Here is a 13,660-nt window from a genome sequence, read left to right as displayed (position 1 = left end):
GCTTCCGAGAGGAGACGCGAGCACTCCTGCTTCTGGCGGGCCCCGCGGTGAGTAAGGCGGTGTCGGTGGGAGGTCGGCCCCGCGCGTCGGGGACCCGGGACGCGCGTGTGGCCCCGGGTGACCGGGGAGTGGGGGGAGGGAGCGAGCGAGCTGGCGGCCGGCGGGCGGGCGCCGGGGGACGCGGTGCCCAGAGAGAGCCGGGCAGGCGCGCGTCCAGGTGCCTCCGCGTGTGTCCCGGGTCTCGCGCTCTGCACCCTCGCCAGGGCGGACCGCGGGGTGCGGCTGGCACACTTGGCACAGGGCGCGCCGCTGGCACCCGCCCGGGCGTGGGGAGCCCCCAGGGAGCGGGCACCTCCTCGCCTCCAGGCTCTCCCGGGCGCATTCTCGGGGTGCGGACTCCATCAAGCAAATAAGTTCGCCGAACCGTTTGACATTGTTTGAGAACTAGCTGTCGAGTTGGGACTTCAGGTAGCTAAATTCACCCAAGACAGGGTAATTAAATTAGCCGTTTAGTAACTAGTAATTAAACTACATTAGTAATTAAGATAAATTATCCTCCGTGAGGCAGGGAGGAAGGGGGTGAAATTGTCTGTCCTGGATCAAGATCTCCTAAACCTTCAGAGTTACTCAGACTCTGCAGAAGGAAACCAGAGGCATCCTTTTCTGCCCCATATTCTCCCGTTAGTGAGTTTATTTTTTTTTAAATGTCTTTATGTGGTTCTCTTTGAGGTTGAGGTTTCTTCCCATCATTAGGTTAGGGTTTTTTCTGGTTATCTAGTTGAAAGTTATGTGGGTTTTAAAAACCACAAGAAATAGAATCCCGTCCCTGTTTTCCTGACCGTTTGGGTGGTTTTCGAGTAAGCGGAATGAGTCATTTCATTGGACAAGAAGAATCCGTTGTGGTTTTAAGGGATAAGTTTTGGGCGGCTGCGTAGATATTCCGCACTCGCGAAGGTTAAGGTGGGCTGGTGCGTGTTCCTGGCACGGTGGCGCCGCTGTTGGTGGGATCGTGTGATACCTGCTGTGCTGTGCAGGGGCCAAGAGTAACGCCAGGGAGAAAGCCAGGAAACGAAAAATCCGTCCACCAAAAAGGTGTTTGTGAAGTTCTCTTGCAAAATGGAAAGAATGCATGGTTTGGAATCTCCATTCTCCATACCTGGGGCCCAGTTCCCTGCTTTGATCTCAGAAGGCAGGTTAGGAAACAGCTGTGTGACCTTGAGTAATTCCCTGTCCCTACCCTCTTCTAGCCTCTGCTTTTCCATCCATAAACTGAGGCTCCTAATCCGTGCCCAGATTTCCCTCGCAGAGCAGCTGTGAGAAAGTTCTCTCCATAAGACTGTTACTGATGTAGTAAAACAACAAACACCACAAGGCAGCTTCCTGAGACCCTGCCTCTCTGGGGACCAGTCCTTTGTCTCTGCAGGTCCCCAAAGTAACCTGGTACCCCTTGATGCGGGAGACCTTCTAGGTCTCCAAGGACGGGCACCAGCCTGACATGCTTGGTTCTTTATGTTCGTGCGTGTACAGTGTAAAGATGTATGGGACTGTGTTAGTTATGAATGTAATTAATATTTGTCCTTGTAGGAAAAAGACTAGAAAACCCAGGCAACCAAAGGAAAACGCCACAGAGATAATTTGGGAATGCATTTTCCTTCCAGTCCTTTGAGAGTGGATTTGTATGTGATGGCTTTACCGAGTGACGTCCTAGAGTTCTGGCACCTGGTCAGTTTCTTGTGAATTCTATATGGAGCCCCTCTTGGTCTTTCTACAGCTCTGTTTCCATCTGCTGTGAGCATTCTATTTCCTGAGGGGCTTGGAGGGGGAGGAGATAGATGCCTCCTTCTCCTGTGCTCCGTGTCCCATACTCTGCTCTCCAAGGATCTACCATCAGTTAGGTGGGATGCCTGGTCTGAATTTCCTCTCTCTGATTTTGTCTCTGCCATTCACGATCTGCTTTCCAGGCCTCTCGTGTGAACATGGGCCCTTGAGATCTGAGATAGGCTTCAGGCTTAGGTGTTCGGACTTCCCTTACCCCTCTCCCATCTCGCTTTCGGTGAGGCCTGTAGAGAGAATATTCCTAACACAAGGGAAAGTGGTGCATATCAGGACACACGTCGCTACGTGTTCTAATTGTCGTGCAGAAAACGTATTTGTGTGAGAGAGACGTAGCTGGTAGTACCTAGGCTTGGGCATTTCAGTCATGTTTCCTTCTGGTCGTTAGGATTTTTTTTTTTTTTTAAGATTTTATTTATTTGACAGAAAGAGATCACAAGTAGGCAGAGAGGCAGGCAGAGAGAGAGGGGGAAGCAGGCTCCCTGCTGAGCAGAGAGCCCGATGTGGGGCTCGATCCCAGGACCCCGAGATCATGACCTGAGCCGAAGGCAGAGGCTTAACCCACCGAGCCACTCAGGCGCCCCCCCCCCTTTTTTTAAAGTGTTTTACCTTTATCACGACTCAGGTAATATGACTCAGGTCAGAGTCCTGAAGATAATCCCAGAGAGGGATGGCACTCTGTCCAGGAGCATGGGCTGTGCGCTGCATTGCCAAGGATGGAAACAGAGTGGAATAGCTTGGGTCCAAACTGAGAGAGTTCGTTTCCACCCGTGTGCAGAAAGGACTGCCTGAGAGGGAGCCGGAGAGCCTTCTAGGGCTGCAGGGCAGGAGGACCAGAGCCGGCCCCGCAGGGTGAGGGGCGGCTGGATGGACGGGCCAGACTAAACACAAGGCATGCAGGCTAATGGCTTGATTTTTATCCTAGAAGCAGTGGGGAAAGTCCTTGGTGACATATGTAGGGCTCAGCAGAAGCAAGCTGCCTGCCACAGGCACAAGATGATCTAGGCTTAGGCAATAAAGGTCTCCAAGAATGAGAGGCATTTCAAAGGCTGATGGGCGTGGGGGAAGGTGGGCGGGGGAGGCCTGGGGGTCCTTACCTCCCCTCCGCCATCCATGCTCCATGCCTGGACCATGGCAGCCTCCCTCTGCCCTCTCCCCTTTTTAGCTAGGCACCCTAAATGCTCCATGTGGAGCCAACCACCAAAGTCCTCTTTGGGGGGGATGTGCGTGTGAGCTTGTCACCCCTCTTTTGTTGGTCTAGTGAGGTCCTGTGGGGTTTGGCTCCTATCAGGAGTTTGGTTCTTCCCCTCAGCCTTGCCTCAGACCCCACACCTTCTTGCTGCTCTGTTTCCTCTGCCTGGAACATTTTGCACAGAGGGACAGCCCACCTTCTCCTGCCTGTTCACCATTCAGGTGTCTGTGGAGCTTCATTTCTTCCAGGCCCTGGGGAGCTCCCTTCCAAAGCCTGCAGGTGGCAAGACTTTTGTTTATACTGCCAGGGTAAAAACACGAGCGGGGCGTCAGTGGCGGGAAGAAACCGAGGCATGGTCTCAGTCTGATGATTTCGCTTGCGCATATGACTACAGCTAGACCCTGCCAGTCAGGCTGTTGCTGAGACAGCCATCCATGAGGCACGTGGGGGGAACAGAATTGCCTAATTCCTCAGGCATGGCAGCGGGCCCCGTGATGGGTTTCGTCCTTGACTGGGTGTGTGGATGCGGTGGGTGTGGGGGTGTTGAAAGGTAGATCCCACAGCCCCAAAGACGTTTGGGATGTCTCTTGAGCTAGGGCGGGGCATCGATGGGCTGAGCAATGTCCCCAGGGGCCCCTCCTGTGCGGGAACCACAGTGCGATGGCCAAGAGCCCACCCAAATAGCTTGAAACCAGGATTTGAGAACAGGGACTCGCAGCTAGCGAGCAGAGACGTCTGTTTCCCTTGAAGGAGTCAGGAATTAAAGGTGCTTGGCAGACTGGGGGATTCTCACCCCACAATTTCCAGAACCCGCTGATCTTCTGGTTGAAGAACCCCATTTTTTAAAAGGTTTTATTTATTTATTTGACAGAGATCACAAGTAGTCAGAGAGGCAGGCAGAGAGAGAGGGGGAGAAGCAGGCTCCCTGCTGAGCAGAGAGCCCGATGCGGGGTTCGATCCCAGGACCCTGGGATCATGACCAGAGCCGAAGGCAGAGCCATTAACCCACTGAGCCACCCAGGCACCCCTCTTGCTGACTTTTGAAGGCTGTATTCCCTCTAGGCCTCCTTGGGAATTTGAGATAATGAGGGGGTTATCCCAGAAGGCAGCCTCTGAGAATTTCAGAGAAAATAGATCTGTGATCTCCGGCCTGAGAATCCAAAGTGAAAAATCAACTCAGAAAACGGGCAAGTTCTCAAAGATGTGATACTGATCACAATTGCAAACAAACTCTTTAATATCCTTCAAGAAAGCTACCAGAAGTTGTAAATTTGCCTGTGAAAGTTGGCAGAGGCTCAATGATGGCAGAATTTCTTTACTTTTTTTTTTTAAATTTTTTAAATTTTTTATTTATTTGACAGAGAGATCATAGGCAGGCAGAGAGAGAGGAGGAAGCAAACTCCCTGCTGAGCAGAGAGCCCAATGCGGGACTTGATCCCAGGACCCTGAGATCATGACCTGAGCCGAAGGCAGAGGCTTAACCCACTGAGCCACCCAGGCGCCCCTTTACTTTTCTTTTTTTTTAAGATTTTATTTATTTGACAGAGATTACAAGTAGGCAGAGAGGCAGGCAGAGGAAGAGAGGAGGAAGCAGGCTGCCCGCTGAGCAGAGCCCCTGATGCAGGGCTCGGTCCCAGGACCCTGAGATCACAACCTGAGCCGAAACCAAGAACCGGATGCTTAACCAGCTGCACCACCCAGGCACCCCTGTTTCTTAACTTCTGACTAGAGTTGATTTTGGGGGGGCTCCCGCCGGCACGTCATGCCCTTCTCCTGCTGTGATGGTTGGGACTCACCTGCGGCTCCTTTTCTGTCTCTTGCAAGTTCTTGGCACAGTTGATGGTGTTTCTGATCAGTTTCATAAGCTCCGTGTTCTGTGGCCACCTGGGGAAGCTGGAGCTGGACGCGGTCACCCTCGGGATCGCGGTATGTATAGGACTTCCTAACATGCCTTTCTGAAAGCTGTCCTTATGGGTTTCCTCTTGCTCCTTCCCATCCTTTAATGGCTTAAACCAGCACAGTTCATTATCTTATGGTCCTGGAGGTCAGATGTCTCAAATGGGCTTTGCTGGGCTAAAAGCAAGGTGTTGATTGGGCTGTCCCCTTTTTTCTGTTTGCAACTCTAATTCTCCTTTGCCATGTAATCTCACATTTTCCCAGGATCCGGGGGTTAAGACCAGACATCTCTGGAGGGCCGTTGTTCGTTCTCCCAGATCAGTGAATTTGTAATCCGTGGAGCTCTGGCTCCCGTGCCCACTTCCATCTCCATGATACAGAACTGGAAGGTGAAATCCTGGTGTCCGAACCTAAAATTGGGAGGAACCCCAAATTGGGGATCAAAATGCCCAGGGCTTACAGAAGGAAAGGGCTTGGTAATGACCTCTGGCTGAGACTTTTTCTTCTCTCTCCAAACTTGTGCCCGTCCTTTAGTGGGCCCAGCGGGTTTGTGCAAGGGCTCCAGGGGAGGGACAGGGCTGGGTCAGCTGACTTGGGAGGGTTGCCGGAGGTACACAGCAGCCTCTGATCTGGGCGGACAGAGAAATCACCTTCCTGCCTCCCTTTTACTCTGCATGGCCGTCTTCGTTTCTTTCCAGGTTATCAATGTCGCTGGTGTCTCCGTGGGCTTTGGCTTATCTTCTGCTTGTGACACCCTCATGTCCCAGGTAAATGGAAACCACAGGTGACTCTTCCAAGTGGGAGGGCCCTACTGGCAGGAAGGGAGGGTTTCGTCCATAGAGGGAGGGACTCCAGGACAGCAAGCCCTCCATTCCGCTTTCCATTGCCTGCTTTCTTGGAAATGTGGCCGGGTGCCTTGTGGGCTTGGGAAGCCGTATTTATCCTTTTGACTGCAAAGGGGATACTTTGTACAAGTCCCAGTACTTTCTACATTCCTGAGTTTGACACTGTCCTGTGCTTCTCAAACTTGAGTGCCCACCTGAGCTACCTGGGAGTGGTGGGGGGCTTGTTAAAACAGGCTGGGGGTCTCCCACCAGTGGCCTGCTGGTAAATGTTGAATGTCCAGGTCTTGGGCGGGAGGAGGGAAATGTCCTGACCTGCATGGTTTGCTCGTTGCGGTGGCAGAAGGAGCTACTTTCTCTGGAGCCCATCTCAGGCTGCCACACAGACATCACTGAACGTGGCCCTGGGAGAGACTTACACAGTTTGGCTTTTGGAAGCCTATGGAAGCTCAGAGTTTCTGCTCTGAGCTTGGGGGGTAGGCAGCAGGATACTGCATCACTAAGAGGTTTCCAGCTGACCAATAGGTCATTAGGATCTCATGGGGAGCTTTCAAGAATGACTGCTCTCTGCGGCCCCACCTTGCAGGTGTTAAATCCTGACTTGTCTTTGGTGGGACCGTGGCATCGGGGTTTTCAGAAGGCCCTCCAGGTGATTCCAATGGGCAGCCAAGTCTAAGAACCACGAAATCCTAAGGAGTGCAGCAAAGTCTTAGGACCATCTTTATGGATCCCAATTGCAGGCCTTTGCGGGGCCAGGGGTGTGGGGGGTACCATTCCTCTGCTAACGGGTTTGTTTTGACTGCACCCCTAGACATACGGGAGCCAGAACCTGAAGCATGTGGGGGTCATCTTGCAAAGGGGGATCCTGGTGCTTCTTCTCTGCTGCTTCCCCTGCTGGGCCCTCTTCCTCAACACCGAGCAAATCCTGCTGCTCTTCCGGCAGGACCCGGCTGTGTCCAGGTCAGGTGGGCCCGCGCCACGGTGGGGTTGGGTCACTCTGGGCAGAAAAATGGATCTGTCCTAGTTTAGCCTCTGGGAATTACAAAGGCCACCCCTGAGAGCGGGAGGTCCAAGGATTCCCCCCAGCTGGCTTCCACCAGGCTGTGGTGCTGTCCACACCTGGCACCCAAGGTCTACACCGGTCCTTACTTGAGTTGACTTCAGGGTAAAAAGTCAGGAGCAAAACAAGACTTGCAAACGTTCTCCACTTGACGTAGTAGTTTGTGGCGTTTGTTCACGGTTTGTGGTTCTTGACCTTGGCTGATAATGCAAGTCACCTGGGTGTTTGAAAAACCCACCCATACCTGGTCGCCCTCCCTTTCTTAGCATTCCCCTGGGGGGCCAGTGTGAGCATTAATATCTTTCAAAGTTCCCCTAGAGGATTCTAATCTGCCAAGTTTGAGGTCTGCTGGTTTAGTTCAAATAAGTTCTTGTCCTCGACCAGTGGCTGTGAACCTGGGGACATTTGGCAATGCTGGGAGGTACTTCTGGTTGTCAGAACTGGTATAGGGAGAAGCCAGAGAGAATACAAAACCTCTTTCAAAGCACAGTAGAGAATTCTCTGGCCATCGTGCTGAGTTTGAAAAACCCTTTCCTAGGCTTAAAGATTTGGAAGAACCAAGAGCGGTCATCTGGGATCTAAGTTGATAAGGTCTATGTGTCCATTTCCACATTCACGCTAGCACGATAAGCCCATTAATTCCGAACGAGCCAAGAATGGGAGAGGTGGTGTTAGTTAGCTTAGCCTCCCTACCCTGGCCTTGGAATGGAGACCCCTGCCACCTTTTTCTCTTTTCATCATATAGGCTTACCCAGGACTACGTCATGACCTTCATTCCAGCTCTTCCTGTAAGTCTAAGGGTTACAAGGCCCCCTTCTTGAGGTTCACTGGTAGAAGGCAGCTGGGACACCTGGGAGCTCAGTGTGTTGGATCAGTCTGGGTCAGTCCTAGGGGATTTGCACACATGACTTTGGCTCCTTCAAGAAGCATGGCTTTAATTATGCCCCTGAAAGGCATGGACGTCTGTCCTTCAAGAAACACCTGGGTCAAAGCAAGTCCAGGGGGCCCTGTCCTGAACTCTTAGAGCCGGAGGGACCTTCCGGAATCATCCACAGAAAGGAGTTCAGACTTTTTTTTTTTTTTTTTAAGATTTTATTTATTTATTTGAGGGAGAATGAGTGAGAGAGAGCATGAGAGAGGAGAAGGTCAGAAGGAGAAGCAGACTCCCCAAGGAGCTGGGAGCCCGAGGCGGGACTCCATCCTGGAATTCCGGGATCATGACCTGAGCCAAAGGCAGTTGCTCAACCAACTGAGCCACCCAGGCACCCTTTTTTTTTTTTTTTTTTGGTGTGGTGGTAAATTCTTCCCTGTGTGGAGCCCTCGGGCCTGTCTCCGAACTTCTAGGTTTGTTTCCCTCACGGTGCGTGATCACACAGACCCCTCAGTGTGCGATGTTGTTGGACACAATAACGCGTGGTCTGTGACAGTCAGAGTTCCTTTTATTCAGCTGGGTGGTGAGGCTGTCTTTGGTTTGCCTGGGTGGTCATAAAACAGAGCTTAGACTGGCTGGCTCTAACAACAGACATCGATTTTTCTCACACTGGTGGAAGTGGGCAAGTCCAAAGTCAAGGTGTGGCCGGGTTGGTGTTCTCGGAGGCCTCCCTCCGTGGCTTGCAGACGGCCTCCTCCTTGCTGCCTCTTCTCATAGGTGTTCCCCTGAGCAGGGGCAGCCCTGGGGCCCACCTAATGGCCTCATTTTAACTTACATATTTATTTATTTTACTTCTTATTTTTCACTTTTTAAAGATTTTCTGTTTACTCATGAAAAACAGAGAAATAGAGGGAAGGGGTGAGGCAGAAGCAGAGGGAGAAGCAGGCTTCCCACTGAGCAGGGAGCCTGATATGGGACTCAATCCCAGGACCCTGGGATCATGACCTGAGCCGAAGGCAGAGGCTTAACCCACTGAGCCACCCAGGCGCCCCTGTGGTCTTGAATTTATCCTGAAATCTTTAATGCTTAATATTCTTTAACTGTTCCCCAAATAGGTCTGTTGTCTCATCTACATGAGAGGGGTACCTCCCCTAGAGTTTGCCCAGGGGTCTCCTTGACAGCCTACCACCCCCAGAAGAAGTGCCATGCACTCAAGGGAACCAGTCTCCCAGACCCTAGGGTCTCTTGGATTGTGTCCATCCATGAGAGATGTTTGGAACACCCTGGGCCCAGACACCCTGGCTGCCGCCCCCATCCCCTTCTGTCACGGTGTGTCTCCCTGGCTCCATGTGGGAGCCGGGGGCAGCCAAGCCGTGGCTCCCAGCTCACGCCTGCGTGGCAAGGCCAAAATGTTAATCTTCATCTCTTGTTCTCTCGCAGGCAACCTTTCTTTATATGTTACAAGTGAAATATTTACTCAACCAGGTAATACAGACTCTCTTCTCTCTCTGGCGGGGGAGCTCATGGGAGTTCATGCAGTTGGGGAGGGGTTGCCCTAAAATACTCAGGAACCATCGAAGTCTGTTTCCCTGTGTTGAAGGCGCAGGACTTTGGTGTGGAGAGGTTTATGAGGTGAAATCAAGGAAAGTATACGTTATTGTTGGCTCTGGAAAAAATCTTATCCGATTCCCCCTTGGAAATATTGCCATTGGCAGGATAGGGTTAGCGCTGGAGCCGTCTTTGGCTCCCTAGAAGTGAGGGTGTGTGGCTGTGCGGCCTGCAGAGGGCGCCTTTCGTGCTCCAGGGTGCCAATGTCTCTGCTCCGATCTGTCCAAAGGGCCCTACGCTCCTCGGTGGGGCATGAAGGCCCATGTTGTAATTATACCTCACGTTGGTCAGACCTCCACATGTGACTAGCAGCAACAGCCAAAGACCCGGGACGGGAGGCATGGATTTGCGATGCCTGGGTATGAGGGACCAAGGACTTGATTCCAAATGGATCCAGGTAAACGAGGGTACCTGACAGTGGGTCATGGCCATGGAAGCAGGCTCTCCAGGATGCATGGAGGGGCCAAGGCAGGGAAGAGAGAAGGGAGGTGGTTTTCCAACTGTTTAGTGTTCTTAAACGTAAGATCTCACCCTGTGAAGGAAACATTTCAAATCTTCATTAGCGTCTGTAAAGAGGTAGAAGACTCCATGTCTGGTGTCAGCCTGTAACCTTGCCCGAACCCACGTAAAGGCCTTGGCCTGCTCAGGACCTCCTTTGTGTCCGATGGTCTCCCAGCAAACGCGGGGGCTTCTGACCGCAGGCTCCAGCTCGGTCCAGTGAGCAGACTGGGAGTGACGACCCCTCTCTCTGATCCTCGGAGGGACAGGGAAAGACCTAGAAGGAGGAGCCCGGAGCCAAGAAGGGCCAGCAGGCATTTACTGGGCTTTGGAGAACACGCGGGACTCCCAAGGCATCTGAGTCACCGAGGGGTGGGAGTGCCAAGGCCACGACCACGGTAGAGGGACACAGTGGAGGACAGAGCCAGGGAGGTGGGTTGGCCTGGGCTCAGCGCGTGGGGCTCTGACAAGAAGGCATGTCCTGTGGAACCAACAGAAGTCCTATGTTGGGGTATTTCCTATAGAATGAAATGACCCTCAGCTAAAGGGACCGGCAGGAGAGCCAAGAGTTGGGTGTAACCCAGCTTCCATCCTGGGGCAAAGCAGCTGGGCTGGGGACAATGTTAACACTGTTGGGGAGGCTGGGAAGAGCCCTAGATGAAACCAGGGGGCTGCTTAGACTTTCAGCGGGGAGGGTTAGAGAAGGCGACCCCGCCAGCTTCCGCTGACCTTCTGCGGGAAGCTGTCTCTTGGATGTTTTCGGTTTCCATCTGTGTGTCCATGGCTCCCGCATTTCCAGCTCGAGCCACCAGTCTTGCCCGCTGCCCATGGGAGGCCTGTGCACATAGCGCCCTTGACCTTCTCATCCCCCAGGCCTGCCTCTCCGCTTCCCTGCCTTCTCTCCTAGTTAGTGGCCTCCAACATCTTTTCTTCGGGTAACCTGGCCTCACGTGGCACTCCATCCTTTCCTTCACTCCCACAGCTCATCAGGGATGGTCCTGTAGGTCCTGCCTCTCCCCTCCTTACCCCCCGCCCCCCACTTCAGTTCCTCTCTTCTCCTCCTCCTTCCTTCTGTGATAACTGCAGGAGCCTCTTACCAAGCCTCCCTGCTGCCACTCCTTCCCTGGGCCAACCCCATCCCATGCTACTTCCTTTACTTTCTACCTGAAAGGTAGGTGTGGTCACCTGCCTACTTTGCTAAAAACTAAGCAGGTCACCTGATAAGTTGGTGACCCATAGTAGTGGTTGGCCATGATCCTTGCCTTGGTCCCTGAGCCCGGGACTACTGAGACCACTAGAGACAAACACGCAGCAGGACAGAGTTGTGGCAGCCGTAGCGGAGGTCAGAGGAGGGTGGTTCTCACTCAACAAAGGAGGAAGAGAGCTGTGATTCTGTAGAGCGGAGTTTAGGAGCAGTCCAAGGGAGGTAATGTTTTGGTGGGCTTCGATCAAAGCAGGAAAGGGTCTGCCCTGCCAAGTGGACCTAACTAAGTCCTCTCTTCCTTGGGGAGCTCAGCTGCAGATGGCCGTGTCCAGAAACCCATGAGAAGCCTGCCCCCACTGAGATGGAAATCAAGACTGCTCTTTGTGTGTGTGAGAGTGACTTCAGTCCCCCAGGCAGCTGAGGGATCTTTGAGGTCTACTGAGTTGACTTCAAACAGCCAAATGTCCTGTGCTCTGGGATTTTTAGAGAGCCAGGTTTCTCAGAGAGAGAAAAAGCATTCAGAGAAGGGGCCGGGGTGACCTGTTTGCAGCCGGAGAAACAGCACCTCCTGTCACGGTCACCGCTGGCTTCCTGGTGTCTGCAGCTCTGTCTCGATGCTCGGCGGCCGGGTTTGTACGTCCCCAGCCTGTGTATGTCGTTTTCCCCTTCCGCTGGAAGTCTTCGATTGAGATGCCAGACAGCCTGGAATTTTCTGCCCTGTACTTGCAGGCAGAGCAGGTGTGATGGAGTGCTTCCCACGTTCTGGGTTTGTGAGGGCGTCCTAGGTTTTCTTACATCATCGAACTTCATTTGGTCAAAAAAGCGCTGAGCTGTCACGCACCATCCAGTGCTGAACGTCACTTGTTTATACTCCGTCCCTGTCAGTCCTTGCGCTCTGGAAGGCCAACTGATTTGTCTCCCAGCCTCGTTTTCACCTGCCTGCCTGCCGGTGGCCAGAGCTCCGTGCTTCCCGGCCCTGGAAGAAGGGTATGGGAGGCAGGCAGGTAGGAGCAGCGAGGAAGGGCATCCAGTTAGGTCCTTGGGGCATGCCTGTGGCAGCCCTCCATGCCTGTGTGTTTGGGGACAAAGTGGCAGTCCCGCTCCTTGGTCTCCAGCGTGGGGTGTGGTCTCTCTTTCAGGGAATCGTACTACCCCAGGTCCTAACCGGAGTAGCAGCCAACCTTGTCAATGCCCTCCTCAACTATCTTTTTCTTTATCAGCTGCATTTTGGGGTGATGTGAGTGCTACTGATTCTTGGGACCAGGGGAAGGAATGACCTTGGGATGGGGGGAAGGAGTGACCTGGGGACTGGGAGAAGGAATGACCTTGGGACGGGGAAGGAATGACCGTGTGGCTTTTCCAGGGTAGGATGGTGGGAGGGGTGGAAACCTAGACCTGGTCAACGTGTCTGTGTGTGGTCCCCTCCCTGGGCCACTCTGGAATACATTCTCCGGGATGGACAGTGAGGCTGCCCCAGAAAAAAGACGTGTTCAGGGCTTACATAGGGGTCCCAGCAGCATGGAGGATGGGCACCTCCCCTCACTGGGACTGTTCTTTCCAGGGGATCGGCACTGGCAAATACCATTTCCCAGTTCACCCTGGCACTCCTCCTTTTCTTCTACATCCTTGGGAGGAACCTGCATCAAGCTACCTGGGGAGGTAAAGACCGCCGTTTGCGTTACAAGTTGGTCAGGGGTTTTGTCTTGGGTTGAGGTCTGGCCCAGCCACTTGTATGTCATTAATAGGTCTGTGTCCCCACTGTTACAGGGTGGTCCCGTGAGTGTCTGGAGGACTGGGCCTCCTTTTTCAGCCTGGCCATCCCCGGGATGCTCATGCTGTGCATGGAGTGGTGGGCCTATGAGATCGGGAGCTTACTGAGCGGTCAGTGTGGGGGCAGGTGGTGATGGCCGGCGTAAACGCGGGGCCCTGTCCGGAAGTGTGGTGTCAGCTGCCTCTCTCCGCCAGGTATCCTCGGCATGGTGGAGCTGGGAGCCCAGTCTGTCCTGTACGAACTGACCGTCATTTTGTACATGGTGAGTGTCTGGGAGCCAGTTGTGGGGAGGTGCTAGATGTTTCCCTTGAACAAAGAGTCTGAAGAACAAGCATAGGCATTCCTCCCATGAGTAATTTTTATTTATTTATTTACTTATTCATTCATTTGACAGAGAAAGACCTAGTGAGAGAGGGAACACGAACAGGGGGAATGGGAGAGGGAGAAGCAGGCTTCTTGCCGACCAGGGAGCCTGATGCAGGGCTTGATCCCAAGACCCCAGGATCGTGACCTGAGCCAAAGGCAGACGCATAACGACTGAGCCACCCAGGTGCCCCACAGTAATTTATAGACTGATTCAGGAAAGTAAAATTACATCCCAGAGCCTGGGAGGGTCCATTTGGAACGATGGGGTCTTCCCTGGGAGCTCTGGAAAGTTGGGAAGAATGAGGTGCTCAGGGTTGGTCAGGCACGTCCTTGATTGCCACACTTGCCAAACATGATGAATGTTTTCCAGTTGTCACTATTCAAATGCCCAGGGTGGGGTACACGTGGGGGTCTGAAGGACAATGGTGCTAGGTGTGTGGCAAGAAGAGCCTAGCTCCTGTGGGTCCCTGAACTCCCCTGCTGCCTGGGTCTGAGGCTTCAGACCCCTCATGGGTTAGA

At 53.2% G+C, this 13,660-nt stretch overlaps 1 protein-coding gene across 2 annotated transcripts in view; it reads left to right on the top strand.

Moving 5' to 3' along the window:
- The window catches only part of LOC116857337 (multidrug and toxin extrusion protein 1-like), a 50,026-nt gene that overhangs the window by 16,387 nt on the left and 19,979 nt on the right, over nt 1-13,660 (top strand). Inside the window, exons 2-10 of one of the 2 annotated variants that reach the window (XM_032841321.1) lie at nt 4,850-4,951; nt 5,620-5,688; nt 6,575-6,723; nt 7,569-7,611; nt 9,135-9,179; nt 12,144-12,241; nt 12,566-12,663; nt 12,772-12,885; nt 12,970-13,037. In XM_032841321.1, the coding sequence (XP_032697212.1) occupies nt 4,865-4,951; nt 5,620-5,688; nt 6,575-6,723; nt 7,569-7,611; nt 9,135-9,179; nt 12,144-12,241; nt 12,566-12,663; nt 12,772-12,885; nt 12,970-13,037 (771 nt within the window). In that variant the 5' untranslated portion in view covers nt 4,850-4,864. Of the gene's footprint in view, nt 1-4,849; nt 4,952-5,619; nt 5,689-6,574; nt 6,724-7,568; nt 7,612-9,134; nt 9,180-12,143; nt 12,242-12,565; nt 12,664-12,771; nt 12,886-12,969; nt 13,038-13,660 lie in introns of those variants that run through there. The other variant, XM_032841322.1, reaches the window with a different exon arrangement.

The sequence above is a fragment of the Lontra canadensis genome, unplaced genomic scaffold, assembly GCF_010015895.1.
Source record: "Lontra canadensis isolate GAN:19392208 unplaced genomic scaffold, GSC_riverotter_1.0 scaffold122, whole genome shotgun sequence".
Lineage (NCBI taxonomy): Eukaryota > Metazoa > Chordata > Mammalia > Carnivora > Mustelidae > Lontra > Lontra canadensis.
The sequence above is the reverse complement of the archived record's forward strand: the minus strand, read 5'-3'. Positions and strand labels throughout refer to the sequence as shown.